The 17,197-nt window shown below is 50.6% G+C and overlaps 1 protein-coding gene across 1 annotated transcript; it reads left to right on the forward strand.

Annotated features, from left to right (window-relative positions):
- Positions 1-9,145: 9,145 nt before the first annotated feature.
- On the forward strand, positions 9,146-15,557 carry HMOX1 (heme oxygenase 1). Its single transcript, XM_080392890.1, has 5 exons — positions 9,146-9,305; positions 9,629-9,749; positions 12,152-12,643; positions 13,225-13,333; positions 14,827-15,557. Exons 1-5 carry the CDS (start codon positions 9,274-9,276, stop codon positions 14,961-14,963), a joined length of 891 nt encoding a protein of 296 aa, XP_080249016.1. The 5' UTR covers positions 9,146-9,273; the 3' UTR covers positions 14,964-15,557.
- The last annotated feature ends 1,640 nt before the right edge of the window (positions 15,558-17,197 follow it).

Genomic DNA, 17,197 nt, shown 5'->3' on the forward strand with positions numbered 1-17,197 from the left:
AAGGGAGGGCTTCTGGTGTCCAGGCAGCACTTGCAAAGGACCCCAGCCTGTTCACACTGGTGATGTTTTGAACACTGGTTCATGCCTCAGCAGGTGCTTAAAGCTCTCGGTGCCTCCAGCTCCCTTGGTGCATACCCGCGGCTTTCCTTGAAAGAGAAATGAAGCCATCTTCGAATGTGTACCCCAAACACGGGGAGTTCAAGCTCCTCCTTGCTGCCCCTGGGATGCCCTGAGCCCACCTCAGGGTAAGGACCCCTTCTCCACCCTCACCTTGTTTTCTTCCTCCCCAGACAGCCTGCACAGGAGCTCGCAAAGCTGAGAGGGGACCGTCCCCAAGAAAGACTTGAGCACAGGGAAATCAGCTCGCGGCTATTTCCATCACAGCACAAACAGGTGGGAAGGGGTTTTAGTGGCTGCCAAGTGGGGTGAGTCTGAAGCAATGACCAACAGGTGGAAGTTCAGGGTGCTGGTCGTGGCCCTCTGGGCAAGCCTGTCCCCTCCCCGCCACGCAGCCCACCATGGTCACAGTGCTCTTCACTGCGGCTCACCAGCGCAGAGATTTATCCTACAGGGATGACGTATCTTTTTTTCAAGCAACTGAAAATATGAAGAATGGGAGCATGGAAAGATTTCACGCCCAAATTAGTACTGTTGTACTTGTTATAGATTATACCAGTAATAGCTTGAGTAATTTTGCAAGGTTTCTTTTGAGGAGGAACTTGGAAAATAAACCTGCCAGGTCTGCAAGGGATTGTTTTAAGTAGAGGCCAGGTGTTTTGCCTTGTCAAAAACTGCTTTATGATTGCGAAAAAATAAAATGACACCACTACAAAGAATTCCTTTAAATGCCTTTCCCTTTTTAAAACTGTTTTCTAATGTTGCTATTTTAAAAAGAAATAACACTGCCTGCTCACTCTGACCACCAGATGGCTGTGGTCCCTTGCACACCCAGCCTGAGCTCCACCAACACAGAGGACAACCTCTTCCTTCCCAGTGACCAGCTTAGCAGGTTCTGCAGCCACTGGAAACAAAACGAAGTTTTTCCTTATTCTAAGTATTATGCTGCAACCATTAGCCCAGCGTGGACCTACACAGCAACGGCTTCAGAGCACCCATCTGGGTATTGCGACTGCACGGGCGCGGGGACGGAGCACTTGACCTGTGTCCATTAATAATCACACTGGGAACAGGATCCTGGCCTGGCCAGATATTTTGCATGACCCAGAACATAGAAACAGTTGTTTCTATGTAAACTGAAGAAAGGCATAACTTCCTTGTACTGGGTCAGAGTTGCTTCACATCTCTAAAAATCAAATATATGCTAAAAGTTAATGAGAATTTCCATGATGTTTGAGTTGTGTGGTTCTTGGCATACCAGCATCATATTTGTACAGGCAAAAAAATGCATGCTTCTCTTTTACCTACTACTAACCTCCAAACAGTATATGATTTTTTTTTAAGAGCAATTAACAAAAAATCTCCTGATTTCCCACAACATCACCTCACAAATCAGCACAGAAGTGTCCAGTGCTAGTACATTGGGAAGGCTGCTCCCCATCCCACAGGATTTTCGTGTTGCTCTGCCATGTCAAAACTTCCTCAAAGCTTACTTTGAATAACAAAGTTCCCCCTTCCTTCACAAAATGAGAATAAAGCCACTCCCCTTCATATCACTGTAGTGGTGCTGCTCAGGGCAGATGGAGATGCTGGGAAGGGGCGTACAGCAGGGACCCAGTGAGCAGCAGAGATGGGGTTGTAAGGAAGGAAAACATTTCTGTAGGGAACTCATTTTTATCTGTGTGGGGTCATAAGCAAACGGAAGCAGAAAAAGAGAGGAAAGAGAAAAAAAAAAAAAAAGAGGGTAGGAAATTGTGCATAAACACACAAGAGGAAAAGTATGTGCCCCAGTGCTTGGGAGCAAGGAAACAGAGTTAGCCAGCAGTCACTGGTGCAACAGTGCAACAAGGAGTTGTACTGGCAGCCAGTCTGGGTTTTTTTCTGTTTCTCTTGAAGATATTCCACAAACCATGCAGACAGAGGTGATTTCTTGCACCAGAGTGACGCTAAGGTGCTGGTAGCCCTGACGAGATTGCTCTTCCGTTGACTTGCCCGCTGTCCCCAGTCTAAAAGGATCCCACGCGGCGCACAGCAGCTCTGCCGCGTGTTGGGTGAACAAGTGTCCCTGTTGCTTTGTGCCAGTGACTGGTGTGAGCAAAGAAACGGGGGCTCAGGGGCACAGGCTTGCAAGCAAAAGCTTCCTTTTTCCTATCTGCTGTTGTCCTCCTTGCAAAACCTCGTGTGTGTGTGAGGGTGCTCGGGAACCACAGCGGGTTTGGTCTACACAAGCAGGCAGATTCGCTTCCCTCTCCTGGCAGGGTCACCAGCAGTCAGAGGGACGGAGATGGGTCAGAGGGGACAGGATTGCTCCCCGTGGGGAGGAGAAGTTTGCTGCAGCACTGTCTCCAGCAGCATTTCTGCAGGGCTAGACCTTGGTCCTTGGTGGGAGCCCCTGGCAGGGGGGCAGGGGGGTGTTTTGATCTACAGCAGCGAGGCTGGGTTCTCAGCCCTGGCAAGAAGAGCCCTGGGGAGACAGGCGCTGCAGCAGGGCTTTGTCAGGGGGGGTCAGTCATTTCCTCCTGGCACAGAAAAGCTGCACATGCCAGTCCCCAGGTGCTGTGCATTCCTGGCCGAACGTGGCAGAAAAGCACACATCGGGCACAAGGTGAATCTGATGGTGGGGTGAGGCAAAGGATATGGCTTTCCTGCAGCTTTAAGGGAGGTTCTTTTCACCAGCACAGAGCAGCAGGAAAATCTGTGTTCAGAAAAATTGCTGCAAGGCACTTCTGTGGTATTTTTAGCTCCTTGACCAAAAAAAAGAAGGGCCTTAAATATCAGACCAGTCTCAGTGGGAGATAAGTGGCAATGTTCTGAGCTTCTTTTCACAATTTCAGTCCAAAAGGGAGCGGGGAGGTGGGGGCAGCCAGAGTGTGGGTGATCTGCTGCCAGCAGTGCCCCTCTGCCCATCCCCACTGCCTCCGGGCAGGCAAACACTTTTTGTAGCAATTCACACCATCAACCACAAGCTCCTGCAGAGCACTAAGGGGGTGGCTCACCTCATGTCAAGCATCTCCAGTCCCTCTCACCTCTGCCAGACTGCGCCCAGCAGCTGAACACTTTAATTCAAATCCCATGTCGCACAGGTGTGCCTATTAATGATTATTTAGTGTAACAGCCGCAACCACAGCACTGAGGTCCTGCTGGGCTAGGCACTGGGCAGGGGGTCTCTGCCACACACAGCTGACAGCCCAGGCTCCCCAGGTGCCCAGGAGGATGGGGAAGGCCTCCCCAAAAAGGGGGATGTTCTTGCTCTTTTGCACTAGTAGCTGCAGCCCATAAGCACCGTGGTGCATGGGGCTCTCCAACATTGAGCCCACTGTGCCCCTAAATGTAGGGCTTTGAAAAAACATTTATCCTTGCTAACCCTTCTATGGCCTATTTATTCCTGTTAGCGTGTAGCCATCACGCTTTTAAAATAGGTGGTGGCTTGGTGGTGTAAATACAGATTTGCCAGCCCGCCCAGGAGTGATCTTCGGTAAGGAGTGAAGAAAAAGGGAGGGGGAAAGGGAGGGACACGGCTGTGCCACAGACACCCTCTGTGTGCTTGGGTAAGCCGCTTAAATTTGGCGTGCCCCACATGCCAGCCTCTAAAATAACCTCATTCCCACACACCCTGTTTCCTGGGTTTGGTGTTTTCCACCAGCACCGGTGAAGCTGGGTGCCCATCCTGCACCCTAAAGAGCAGCGCTCCCATGCCTTGATTCCCCCCATAATGGAGTGGGGACCACCCGGGTCCCAGGGCAGATGGCCACAGCATCCTCCACGCCCCCGGGTCAGCGAGGCGTGCAGCTTTCCCAGCCTGGAACACCACCTTTCCCGACCCTTCCCTGCCGGCCCAGCACAGCTGCAGGGGGCTGGGAAGCACAGCAGGAATGGGAGCATTGTGCTGCTGCCGGTGGCGCTGCGTGTCCTGCCAGGGCTCCCTGCGCCTGCCACAGCCCCAGACCCCCGCAGCCCTCCTCCCGCTAATGCTGAGTCACCCCACAGCTAGTGCCGAGTCACCCCACGTGGGTGTCCTGTTGAGTCAGGGTCAGGCCGGGCCACCCCATATTGCTGAGTAAAGGTTTCGGGGCTGTGGCGAGGGGCTGTTTTGCTGAGCCACGGTGGAGCAGAGTCCACGTGAGGCTGTTTATCAAGGGGCGGTTTTCCGCGCACCGCCCTGAGATTACAGCTGCCGCTCTTGGCCCTAGTCCCACTTCTCGGGAAAATCAGAGAAATCTCCAGAAAGAGACCCAGCTGCCCCCAGCCCATGGGCTGCACGGCGCCACGGAGGAGGGGGACATGCGTCTCCCGTACCCGGGGGCAGGGAACCACGCAGGGGTGGCTTGGAAATCCGGAGGGAGGGGAGCCTGGGTCTCACTCTCTTGGCAAAACTTGGTTTCCAGCTCCATCCCCCCCGCCTCGCCTGAGGAAGGGGGGTGAGCTGTTGGCACAAGGTCCTCCTTGTTGCATATGTGTGGTTTTCAAATCCAGATTTTCACAGTTTGTTCTGTCCCGCAGTCAGAGCACGCTTTGTTTTACACGTCTGTAGCTCTGAAACAAAGGAGGCAGCACGGACTGAAACGTTTACACAAATGGGATTTTTATTTGTTAACTCTGCCCTGCTCCCTTTCACGCCTCCCTTTTGCTCCCAGGACAAATCCCCAGCAGAGCACAGGGCTGTTCCCCCACCCCTCAGCTCCAAGGAGCGTGGTAGGCTCTATGCATGCTGCCCCAAAGTTTCAGCCCAGTGCACCCCTAACCCAGAGACCTGCTGCATGCTTTAGGTCGCTGCCTGACACTAAGTCTCTACTCACAAAGCTGGAAAGTGCCTTGCAGGGTGTTTGCCCTGTTCCCACTCCTCCTCCCTGCTCTAGTCCCAGCCAGGCCAGAGCTCTCTCCTTTCTGGTAGTCATGGGCTGGAGACGCTCATGCACTGCGGCACACAGATCCATACATCTGTAAAAATATGTATTGTAATCTGCATTTCCTATTTTTGTCATGCTGATTCATTTATGTCTGAGAGATCTGCCTGCGCCTCCATCTCCCACCATGCTGGTCTTCAGGGTTCCTGTGTGTGGGGTTTGCCCCATATCTGTCTATAGGACCCTCCAAAAGGCACCAGTAGTGCCAGTCTGGCGGACCGCTGCAGGCCTGCGCTCCCCACGGGGGTTCCCAGTGCACTGCACTCCCAACCTCCCTTTTTCCACCTGCATCTTTGATCTGGAGCTGGATTGTTTGATGCTGACGGCAGGAGCACAGTCAGTTCTGCCAGCTGGGCTGTGCCGGGCAATCTCCTTTGGTAAACACCAGTTAACCCACAGAGTATCTCTGCATATTCCAGTACTAATTGCTGCCTTCAGCTAGTTACTGAAGCAGTTATCACAGCCTTTTTTTTTTTCTTTTTTTCCCCTGCCATTACACAGCAAGTCCTGGTTACTGAGTCAGCTTTCCGGTGCAAACTGGGCTGGCAGCTGCATTTTGCTGTGTCACGGTCCAAGAGAGACCATTAACCCCTCCGAGCCAGTGACGGCTGGTTTTCCAGGGTGCTGCCTTCCCCACGGAGCCGAGCCAAGCCAAGCCGAGCCGAGCCAAGCTGCTGGGAGCTGCCTGCCAGAGGCCAGCATGGAACAGCACTTCCCACGCAGGTTCAGGAGAGCTGACTCTGCACTCCGTGACTGCCCGTGTAACTAGACATTTCTGACCATGTATCTATTGGCAGAACAGGCTGTTAAGTGTATAAAGAGGAGAACCCTCCCCCCACTTCCCTATCGCAGATGAAAACACTGACCACTCCAGAACCTTCTGTTGTTGTTAACCATTCACCTACACCATTTCTTGACCAAGCATTTTCTCAGGGGTTGGGATGTGCTGATTGAGGCTTTTAAGCCCAGCAGGAACTATTACAAGTATCTTGCCTAAGGCTATTTGGTTCATCTTTGCTAGAAATCTCCTGGGCAGTTTCACCGGGGCCCATGCACTTCACCCTCACAGCATCACCCTCACAGCGAGTAGCTCTGGTACCACCCAGCTTGCTGGAAAAGCAGGAGACAACAGGACTTCTGGCAGGTATGGTGGAGACCACAAGTCTGACACCTTGACAAAATTCAAGCAAGATCTCCTGCTTACCTGGATGTGGGCTGACCTCTGCCTTCTCGTGGCCCACTACACACAGCGGGAGTTGCCCTGGGAGCCAGATTGCTCCTTCCACTAAAAGCATATACCTCGTTCCCTATGCATCCATCACTCCCAAGTGTCGACTTCCCAAGTTCTCTTCAGGGAAGAGATGTTCCCTCACAAACCTCTGCCAGCACATTAGCACACTCGGTGTCATTAATCTTCCCCACACTGCACAGCAACAGCACGGCAGAAGCAATACAAGTCCTCGCAGCACAGCACTGGATGGGGCCAGAAATGCCTCAGTCCAGCAACTGCAAAGATGATGACCCCCCACTTTCAGTTCTCCTTCCATCTTGCTGCAGGGCATCTGGGCCTTTCCGGGGAGCGGGGCCCAGTCTCACAGCTGCTCCCTCCCAAGTAACCCTGACCAGCTAGAGATCAGGCAGCGTAAATCAGTCACGGGGCACAGCTTGCTTGCCTGCACTGATGGAAAACCTTACAGTGGAGGTGAGCTGCAGTAGGGACCTCATATTTTGTGACCAGCCAGGAGAAGGTAAAGCCCCGAGATCCACGAGGAGGAATATTGACTCCATGTCTTGGGGAAGTGTGGTTACGAGCCAGGACTTCTTCCTGGGAAGAAGTATCCCACTTGGAATGGCAGTGACATGACGAGACACCCTTTCTCTCTCTTCTCCCCAGTCTCACAACCACACCTACCACAACCCTGGATGAAAAGGAAGGAGGAGGACCTTTTGGATACAACCTTTATAGTGCCCCCAAGCATGCAGCCTCTTGGAAGGCGGCACGCAGGCAGGGGACAAAAGGGCTGGCTTGAGAGCAACCAGAAAGTCCTTGGTGAGGAACCGGGTGCATTACCAGAGCTGCAGAACAGAGATGAAAAGAGGGGCACGGCTCGAGGGCTGGATTTTTTTCATGTTATTTCATAAAATAAATAATATTATTCATTTTCATATCCTTATATATTCCCTACTTCCTTCCACCACAACTACAAGTTCCATCTGTGCTCCAGTTTCCCATGTCAAAACAGGACTCATCGAAAAGGACTGAAAATGTGAGCTTTAAGGAGTGATGCCAGAGGGAAATGCTCATTTCAGGGCCATCCCTGTGGCAAAATGGCATCAATGTTTTCAGGAGGGACTGGCCATGCAGCCCTGTGCTCCTGTGGACTCCGCACAGGAGTCCTCTCTCAGGGGATGTCTGGGGCTTTGTCACAGTTGCTTCAAAGGTGCAGACATCCGGACCCATTCATTTTACCCTACAGAAAAACAAGCAAGGCAGCAGCAAGTTGTCTGCAGTGGGATGGGGGTAAGAGTGGAACACGACAGCTTTTGCTAGCAAGCACTGTGGCTTTAAAAGACAAAAGCAAGACAGGAAAAGTCTGGCTGAGTCAGGGTGGAAGCGCTGAGTCATCCTTCCTGAGCACTGCACCGCACACCAGATGTCTGCCTGAGTTGAAAAATAAGCACGGAAGCATATTTCCTCCAGGACAGCTTTTTAACCTGCAGCATCAAACCCAAGCGTGGCCAGGTGTCGGTGCTATGAGAAGGAGATATGTGTGGCTTGGACAGCAGCAGCCACCAGCAAAGCCCCAGAGAGGACTTGCTGGAGGGGACAGACAGATGAAGCCACAGTCCTGCCACCTCCCCAGCCTCTGCCTCCCTACCACCTGCTGCACGACTGCAGCACAGAGCTTTCTCACAACCACAGCAGCAGGGGAAAGGTGGCTTTTAAGTACCCTGCTCTTTGGGTTGAGCACAGAACGTGTGGTTTTCTGAAGCACAGCTGGCCAATGCATCATCTGTCCTGGCTAGCCCTGCTCCCAGCACAGCTACAGTTGGACAAGAAGGGCCCTGCTTCACCTGTTGACTGCCTCACTGACCACTTTGCCAGACAGAACAGCAGAGCAGCCAGCTACTGGCAGAGGCACCTTATCCAATTCTTTTTTCTCAAGCCAGAGAAATGAGTTGCCTTTGAAAGTCTCTGCAGACTTCTTCAGTTTCCCCCCCAAGTCTTGCACGACAACTTTGCAGTTCATCAGCTACCCCAGCCGCCTTCTGGGTATCTAGGAGATGGAGTGCTATTCTCCTAAATTGCCTTGTACACAGCTACAGTAACAGCAGGGGCCAGTTGCCACACAAATCAGATGGCATTTTTTCAATGCACAAGACAGCATGGGAAGGATTTCACTGTGCCTCAGTGCTGGCACACCCGTGCTAGCTCTGTGCAAAGTCACAGGGTTTATTCCCCAGTGCCTAGCACCGAGCAAGGGCAGTTCTAGTGCTCGCAGACCAGAGCTGGTGCATGCATGTGCCACAGCAGCCAGATTACTCCGGGTGCCCACGACTGGTACATACCCCAGGGTGCCTGCGGTGCTCCCTGCCGTGCAGGGGGTATGCTCCTAACCGGTAGTGCTGAGCTCCCCACTCCACGGTCCGCAAATACGATGTTACCTGAAAGACTCCCTGAAGATGTGCACAGTTATGGGAAAGATGACGATTACACCCAAGCCATGCTAGAGCAGATGAAGGCGGGTGCTGTTACTGGCACCCCAGGGAGGACACAAACTGGGCTGGAAGGAGATGAGGTTGCCCACCCTGACCCAGGCACTAGCCCTGTGAAGCCACCCCTCCTCGTCCAGCCCTGCAGCCCCCGCACAGCCAGCCCCTCTTGCAGCACAGGCACTGCGCTGAGAGGGTTGGGGAGCCAGGCACCCTTGAAGGAGAAGTTACGGACAGCCTCTTGTTTGTGCTTAGTTATCAAAGTGAATCAGGTGACTTCCTTCTCGTCCCTTGGGGCTACAGGCAAGCAGGGGCTGCCAGCCAAGCTGGGAAGGGAAGTGCAATCGTGTTGCAAGAAGTTTGCACCGAGGCTGAGGTCAGCGGCCGGGCCGCTCACGTGGCCTGGCTGTATAAAGCTGGATGCTGAGCCGGGCTGCCCAGCTCAGAGCTTCGCTGTCCTGGGAGCAGCAGGGAAGGAGGAGAGCACGAGCAAGAAAAAACAACAGGCAAGCGGAGGAGTGAAACGACGTGGAGAAACATGGAAACTTCCCAGGCACACCGATCTGAAGGGTGAGAGTGGGATGGGAACCAGAGGGGATTTTTTTGCCAGAGGAGTGTTGTATTTCTCCCCTTGCTTTTAGGCATGCTGTTCCTGTTTCTGCTCTGCAGGGAACGGCATGTGCCTGCTTTCACCTCTGGATGGAGTCTGTCGGTCTTCCTTGCTCGGACAGCGTTTGGGATGCTAGTGCTCCCTGATTCCCATCCACGGCTCTTGGGAATGCTCTGCTCCTTTTCCTGCCACCCCAGGCTCCCCTTTTTTTCCTGGAGAGCTAAGATCCATTTTGCCAAAGGAGAGTGACAGCATTGCCTTCTGTTTTGTGGCTCTTCCACAGCATGTCCAGGGACCTGTCAGAACTGATGAAGGAAGCTACCAAGGAAGTGCACGAGCAGGCGGAGAACACGCCGTTCATGAAGAACTTCCAGAAAGGGCAGGTGTCGCTCCATGAGTTTAAGGTACTTTTGTAGCAGCATTACTTGGGGATGGGATTTCCTCGCCAGGAAATAAAACGTCAGATCAGATGGGGCTGTGCAGGGTCTAAAGAAGGGTGGGAGGATGGGGACGGCATGAGGAAGGAGGTCCTTTGCATTACAACTGTCTGGTATCAGCATCTCCTGTGCAAAACATGCTCTTCATCAAACTCCAGCATCCCAAGATCTTACCAGCTCCTCTTGCAGAAAGCAGGGCAGGATTGTGCGTATCAGGACAGACAGCCAAGCTGCAACAGGATAAAAAAAGACAAAGAGCTGACGGGATTAAGGCAATTGCTTTTCTCTTTCCTCATAAATGCCTGCATGTTAATTACTGGCAACGATAGGTAATGGAGATACGACTATATGGAGATACTTGAGCAGCTGAAATGCCCCAAAGAGGGAGAATACTAAATTTACAGCACTCTAAGCAGCTACAGCTAGAATAATAGTGAGAAAGTGAGTATGTGGGATCATCTCTGGCACTGACCTTTGCAATGTTTCAGTTGTCACTTGGTTTATACCAGAGCTGATACTGTGAACATTAATAAGGGAGGCAGACTGAGTTTGAGCAAGCCATGTCTGCCACTAGCATATAGAAGCTCGTTACTTTTCTTAAGATAAAAGAGAAACATTTGCAGATATTAGTCTGCTCTGACCTGGCTAGATACATGATTCCTGGGATCTGAGCTACATAACAAAGCCAGGAGCAAAAACAAAGCACACACCTGGGCCAGAAATTCCTGGGAGGCTATAGGATGTGACGCATGGACTTGCAAATAACAGCTAGTGATCCAACCTGTGGCTTAATTACTTTGTTGTTGAATTGTTCCTTAGCAAATAAATCCACAAGAGCAGGAAAAAGACTACTTATTTCTGGCAGGTTGCATCCAGGATACTTAGTCAAGCATAAATTTAATCTCAGGTGCCGATTTCCTGCTGTTAGAAATGTGACATTGGTTAGGTGGTGAACTTTGAGACAGGCTGGCAGTAACATAAAAAGTCAGGCCCTCACAAATACAGCCCAGTTTCTCAGAAGATATTTACATACTGTCAGGGAGAGTGAGATGTGATGTGGGTTTTAAAAAGCAACGACAGCTTTCAACATTTCCCATTAAACCACTACTTGCCTCTGAAAACAACCAGTCACGTTATATTTTCTTCATTTGTTAGGCAATGCTCCTGTATTTTGTTTCTTTTCCAGTAAGCTGGATAACAGGTTATTGTTTAAAAACCTCTGTTTTTGTTTACTCTCTTGGCAAACCTATCTATCTACCCTGATACGTGACTCCCCAGACTGACTATTTGTTTCCACAACCAAGCCACTGCCTGTGTGCTTATCAAAGTCCTATTTGCTGGCACAGTGGGGAAAAGTTGAAACGGCAACTCCTTTACTGCAGAACTGACTGCTTTATGGGAGAGAAAACTGCTTTCTCTCCTGTCTACCAGCATAACATTCCCCAGCCCCCCCACCCCAAACCCCACGCACCTGTACTGCAATACCTTCACGTTTTACCCTTTACTGCTGATAAGGGATTCCAGTCCAAGGAAGGGGTGCTGTGGCTGTACACATGCATACAGCCTCTGAAAAGAGTATGCCAGGGGAAGGAAAGAATACAGCTAGACTGTCTTATTCCACGTGGAAAAGCTGGCAGATAGAAGAGAATTGCGTAAGCTGGGGAAAAAAACAATAACAGTGGTTTCAAAATTGAGAGGAGAACGCACAGCCTCGCAGCACTCCTTCACAAAGGCATCTGTCAGAGGCACGCTGTGCTTCCAGCCTCCTTTTATGTTGTCTCCTCGGGGCAACCAAGGAAGCAACCCCACTTGCAAGACCAAATGAGGAGAGCAGTGGTGTCTCAGTTCCCAGGATGGTGGGATGCCAACAGGATGAATACGTTGAAAAATAAACAGGGTGTGTCATCATCTCCCAAGGCCTCACCAAGGGAAGCCACATCTTGAAGCATTCAGATTTAAACAATGCACCAGCAAATATACCTTTGGGAATACCCTATTGACTGAGGGAACAGGGAGAACAGGCCAGGCATGATATAAGATGGCTCCAGTTTCCAATACATCAAGCTGCAAGATCTTTAACCTAAAAGGTGAAGGCGGCAGCTTTTAAGGGCAGGTAAGACCAGTATCTTGCTGAAAAGGGCTTAGGTCTTACCTGATGCTGCCTCAAGCAGAAGGGGAAGAGCTAAAGGTGTCTCACTGCACCTTGCAGCTCTGTTTTCCACATGGGAAACCTGCAAAACTGCAGTCGTGCATGACTGACTCACACGGGGTGTGCCCACAGGTGCCTTTCTTGTTAGCAGGATTTGTCCCCCAAACCTGAAGACGACAGACAGATGCACCTGTAGCTCATCCTCTTTCTTCTCTTTCAGCTGGTTACGGCATCCTTGTACTTCATCTACTCTGCTCTGGAGGAAGAGATTGAACGTAACAAGAACAACCCAGTTTATGCCCCTGTGTATTTCCCAGTGGAGCTGCACCGGAAAGCTGCCCTGGAGGAAGACTTGGAGTACTTCTACGGCAGCAACTGGAAGGAAGAGATCCCATGTCCTGAGGCTACTCAGAAATATGTTGAGAGGCTTCACTACGTAGGCAAGAACCACCCAGAGCTCCTGGTGGCCCATGCCTACACTCGGTATCTGGGAGACCTGTCTGGGGGGCAGGTGCTGAAGAAAATTGCCCAGAAGGCCCTCCAGCTGCCTAGCACGGGAGAAGGGCTGGCTTTCTTCACGTTTGATGGAGTCTCCAATGCCACCAAGTTCAAGCAGCTCTATCGCTCCCGCATGAATGCCCTCGAGATGGACGTTGCCACTAAGAAAAGAGTTTTGGAGGAGGCCAAGAAAGCATTCCTGCTAAATATACAGGTGAGTAACAACCAGCCAGCCCTGCCTGCCCACACCCTCTCTGAAACAAGATAATAGCTACAGAGGAAAGACAAAGCCAGTATTTCTGTTGCTGAGTTTCTGGGAAGTTGTGAAGAGCAAGCTAGTCAGATGGCTACACTTGTCCAACGTGGCAGCCTAGTAAAAGGCTGGTCTCCAAAAAGCTTTTCTTCCTCCCTCAGGGTTTGAATTCAGTCTCTTCCATGCACCATTATTCAGATATGAATGAGGGCTTATACTGGGAGAGGGGATCACCACCCATCTGTCCTACCTCTATAGTACAGCTCCACAGGTCCTCTGTGCATGCTTACTAGCCACACAGGTACCTTGCTTTCCCTCCCTTCAGATGGGCAATATCTGAGCTGGAAGCTTCTGAGAGAACCTGTGAAGCGAACAAGGAGCATGAAAGACATGCTCTTGACCCCACAGGCAGGTTACGTTTTGTGCAAAAAGTACCAAGAGACTTAGACTGAAGGCTTCTGTCTTCCTCTAGTTCTTAAAGTGCCTGGGGCAGGGGCAGGGAAGAGGTGGCCACCTAACGAGACAGTGTTCCCTCTTCTCAGGTGTTTGAGGCATTGCAGAAGCTGGTGTCTAAGGGCCAGGAGAATGATCACCCCATGCAGCCGAAGGCAGAGCTTCGCACAAGGAACGTGAACAGGTCATACCAGCACGGTAAGCCACTTCCAAGGGCAGGTGTTTAACATTGCCCCTTTGTGGTTTTGCTTTCCTTCCTTTGTTGTCCTTTGTAAAAGCCACTGAGAAATGAGCGTGAGATGCTTCTCCAGCCATCAGCAGCAGTGCAAGGTGCGATGGTGTGTGCAAAGCTCCTTCTAGACACGACTGAGGAAGGATGACACGTGGGCTATCCAGAAATAGTGTCAGTGAGGGAGCTTTACAAGAAGAGACTCCCCTCTCGTCCTCTTAGGCTTTAACAAGGGCAAGGTTTGCTCGCCACATGGGTTTTGACCACAGGGAAAACTGGTTGAGTTCACAGAACTAAAGGCAGCACTTTTGGGCCCAGCGGATCAGCCACGGTGCTGTGATTCTGACAGAAGTTTCTTTCAGACACAGATCCCTATCCCAACAGCCTGTCCTTTTGGATTAAATCTCCCCCTGGTCACTTTCCTGCCTTCCAGAAGCATTTACTGAAAGCACTCCTGAAAGTGTGCTGGGTTTGCAGTCAACACCGTTCTGGATGGTGCAACGTAACCAGCTGGGAAGTGGGGATGTGCAGGCTGCCCATCAGTTTTGCAAGACTTACAAAGCTCCACTGCTGGCAAGGGCCGATCCCGAACTGGGCGAAGCCCGAGCAGCAGCTGCAAGCAAAGCAATCCCTTTTCAGTCAGGCTTGTGACTGAGTGAGGAGTGGGCTCAGATGTTTACAGAGGAGAGTGGTTTCCCTGATAACGTGTGATGCAAACAAAAAAGCCCTTATAAAGACCTACTGATTCTGAAACAAAAAGGGAGATTTTTCAGTGCATACGGGACTGAACCACAGTTTTCCTGTGGCAAAAAATATAAAGCAGACCTCATCTTACACATCTCTAGACAATGAAGCTTAAAGCAACTTCTTTAGGAAAGTGAGAAAAAGTTCTCTGTGAAGCTTTGCCATTCCTTTCCCAATATGCTCATAAAAGTAAGATTTTCAGAAAAGTTTGGTGTTGGATGAGGAATCCCATCCTGAAGTTACACTGAGAAAATTACCTGGAGTGCTGAGGACTGTTTAAGGTCATTCGATGCCTACGAATCAAACCAATGAAAAGCAGGAGACAAAATGCCTTTTAAAATTCTGACTTAAGTATTTGGCTGTCTTCTGCACACCTCAGGGGTTTGATGGAACTGGGCGGTGCATTTGTAAGCCTGTAAGGAGATAAGGGAAGAGGCCAGCGCTTGCAGGTACTCAGATACAGGCAGGGGAGGTTGTGAGCCTTTGCGATTCCCAGGTCGAGCCTGCTGCTTCCCTTCCTCACTGACCTCAGGAGAGCAGAACCTGCTGCTGCCGCTTCCCCCAGCCCAACCAAGCCCTGGGCTTCCTCCCTCTCCCCTTGACAACGCCAGCAGGGTCTGCTCTGGCAGTGGGGAGAGCAAGCGATACCAGCGGCTTCTTGCCTCACCCTCTTCTTACCCACCTTTTTTTTTTTTTTCTCCTTCCCTGCTTGATCTAGGTCCAGCACCTGGGAAAGAAAGTGAGAAGACAAGCGGGAGACACAAAGACATGATGCCCACAACTCCCCTGGTGCGGTGGATCCTGGCGCTTGGCTTCCTAGCCATGACAGTTGCCGTGGGCTTATTTGCCATGTGAAAGAGCAGGACCTTCCTTTTCTTTGTGCCTTCCCTCAGCCTGAACTAATCCACCTTTCCCAGTCCTCGTGAGAGAAATTCCCTCCGACTGGCTACTGTGATCTTGGCTCTGCCACTAATATTAGGAGACTTTTCTCCCCAGAAATCAAACAGAGTGCTGTAAGGGGGTTCAAAGTCTCTCTCATGCTTGGTGTCAGCTCTTCTCAGAGACTAACTTTACCACCAAAAACTATGGGTAGAAAAGGCTAAAAACAACAGCCAAGAATTGTCGTTGCCTTACAGAGTGCCTGCAAAATCCTACAGGATCAGAAACGCAGCTTTGACATGTGTCTCACCTCAGAAATACGACGCTCCCCCGAGCTCTGTTTGCTCAATTTTTTTATACTGCTAGATAATACTGTGATCACTTTTTCTGTGGAGCCACACGGCTCCTGTGAGTTACAGACTGTTTTCTATGACACTAGTAGGTCTTTGTTAATTCTTTCTCCAATCATTTTTGGTTTTTAAAAAGCAGAAGACGGTTGTTGAAGATACAATGTCATCCTCTTGTCTGGTTATATAATTTATACACATAAACTTCAATGTAAAATCTTCAGGCCTGGTGGTTCCTGTTATTAAAGCCTTACCTGGGAAGAGAGGAGGAATCTTTCTTCCTCCCAGTTCTGTGTCTTTTGAAGCTGCTGCCCCCACAGACATGACAATAGACGGAAGTGGGAGCTATCACCAGAGCCAGACTCTGCTCCCACTCAGTGCTAATAATAACCTGTTACAAGCTGGGGCAGGTTTCTTCAGCTCCTACACACTGGTCTCTATTTCTAGAAACCACACGAAATTCTGTGAACATATAAAGTATTTTTAAGGGGTGGAAGCCATATGCGAGAGCTGGCTGCTATTCTGTTAAAAGCAAAAGGTGATGGGACCCTCAACCTGTCAAAACAAGGACAGCTGTCCCTGACTGCTACCAGCTAAGGGTTCCATTACCAGACTGTCTTTGCCAGAACTTTGCCAGCGCAAATCAGAAAAGCAAGTATGTCTTCACCACCCAGAAATGAAAGGCACAGTAGGTTTTGCTCCTACGAGGCAGGTAAATGAGAGACATCAAGCATGCAATTGCACACCCTCACCTAGGTAACAAACCAACCCAGCTTACTCCCAGGATTCAGCACACACACGGCACTGCTAAAGACACTCCGAACACACAGGACTGCTGGAGCAGCCCAGGCATACAGCTTTCTTTCCCCTCTTTTTGTTGAGGCAGATATCTGCAGGGCTGGCTTTGTGGCCAGCCACTATTACGGCCATAGGCCCTATCTGCTTTGGAGGGTCCTCTAACCCAGGAGTCACTGCAGGAGAGGGTGCAGTTCAGGTATGGCACAGCAGACACACTGACAAGGCCATTACCTATCACCTCTGAGTCCCTTCCTCTCTTTCTACCAGAAAGCCTCTGTGATCAACCTGTCTCTGTGATGCCGTCTGTTCTGGTTGTGACCTTAATCCCAAAGACATGCTTTCCTACTGATTTGTTTTAACGATCAGCACCGAACCTGCTCAAACAGCAAGAATCAGAAGGCAGGTCCTGCTGAGAATAAGCAGTGGGAAAGATGGGCTGTCATTAATCTCAGGCGCTTCTCTGCCCTGCCTCCCTTCCAAAATCCCCTTTAATGCTTCTCTATTTAGACCCATTTGCCAACGCCTGGTAGAAAAAACAGTTAATTCTTTAAAAAAAAGATATCTGAAAAGCTGGGATATGAGCTTTAAAGCTATTAAAATACAAGAACATTCAAATTCATATTAAGTTCTACCTATTCAGTCCCTCTAACCCACTCCAACTAAATCATTATGTTCATTCAACCATGCTGAACAACTAACAAAACATTCCAAACACGCAAACAAATGCTCACGAGCTCTGAAATGCACTCTTGCCACACTCGGCCCCTCCTGCTGCTCAAAGAGATCATAACTGTGACCTCAAAGTTAGGAAACCTGGGTCCAGCCTGCTCACGGCAGAAGGGGTGTGGTGCTCTGGGTATCGCACGGCCATTGCGCTACCGCACACTAGAGGACTCCAGGCTGAGCTTCAAGCAGCCTTCAGAAGTAGAGGCTAAAGCTTTGCTTGTACTTGGCTGCGACACTGGTATCTGGTTTCTCTGCAATGACAGGACGCTCTGTTATTTTGCACCCGCCGCAGTTAAAACCTCCCTCGCACCGCACCGCGCCGCCCAGCTTCGTTTTCAT

The sequence above is a fragment of the Falco punctatus genome (assembly GCF_963210335.1).
Source record: "Falco punctatus genome assembly, chromosome: 6".
NCBI lineage: Eukaryota > Metazoa > Chordata > Aves > Falconiformes > Falconidae > Falco > Falco punctatus.

What these genes read in the sequence shown, in the direction of transcription:
- HMOX1 (XM_080392890.1), top strand. Translation starts at nt 9,274, where the DNA reads ATGGAAACTTCCCAGGCACACCGATCTGAAGG. An exon ending in TGTCGCTCCATGAGTTTAAG is followed by an intron (nt 9,750 to 12,151) that starts GTACTTTTGTAG and finishes CTTCTCTTTCAG; the next exon opens with CTGGTTACGGCATCCTTGTA. An exon ending in GAACAGGTCATACCAGCACG is followed by an intron (nt 13,334 to 14,826) that starts GTAAGCCACTTC and finishes TGCTTGATCTAG; the next exon opens with GTCCAGCACCTGGGAAAGAA.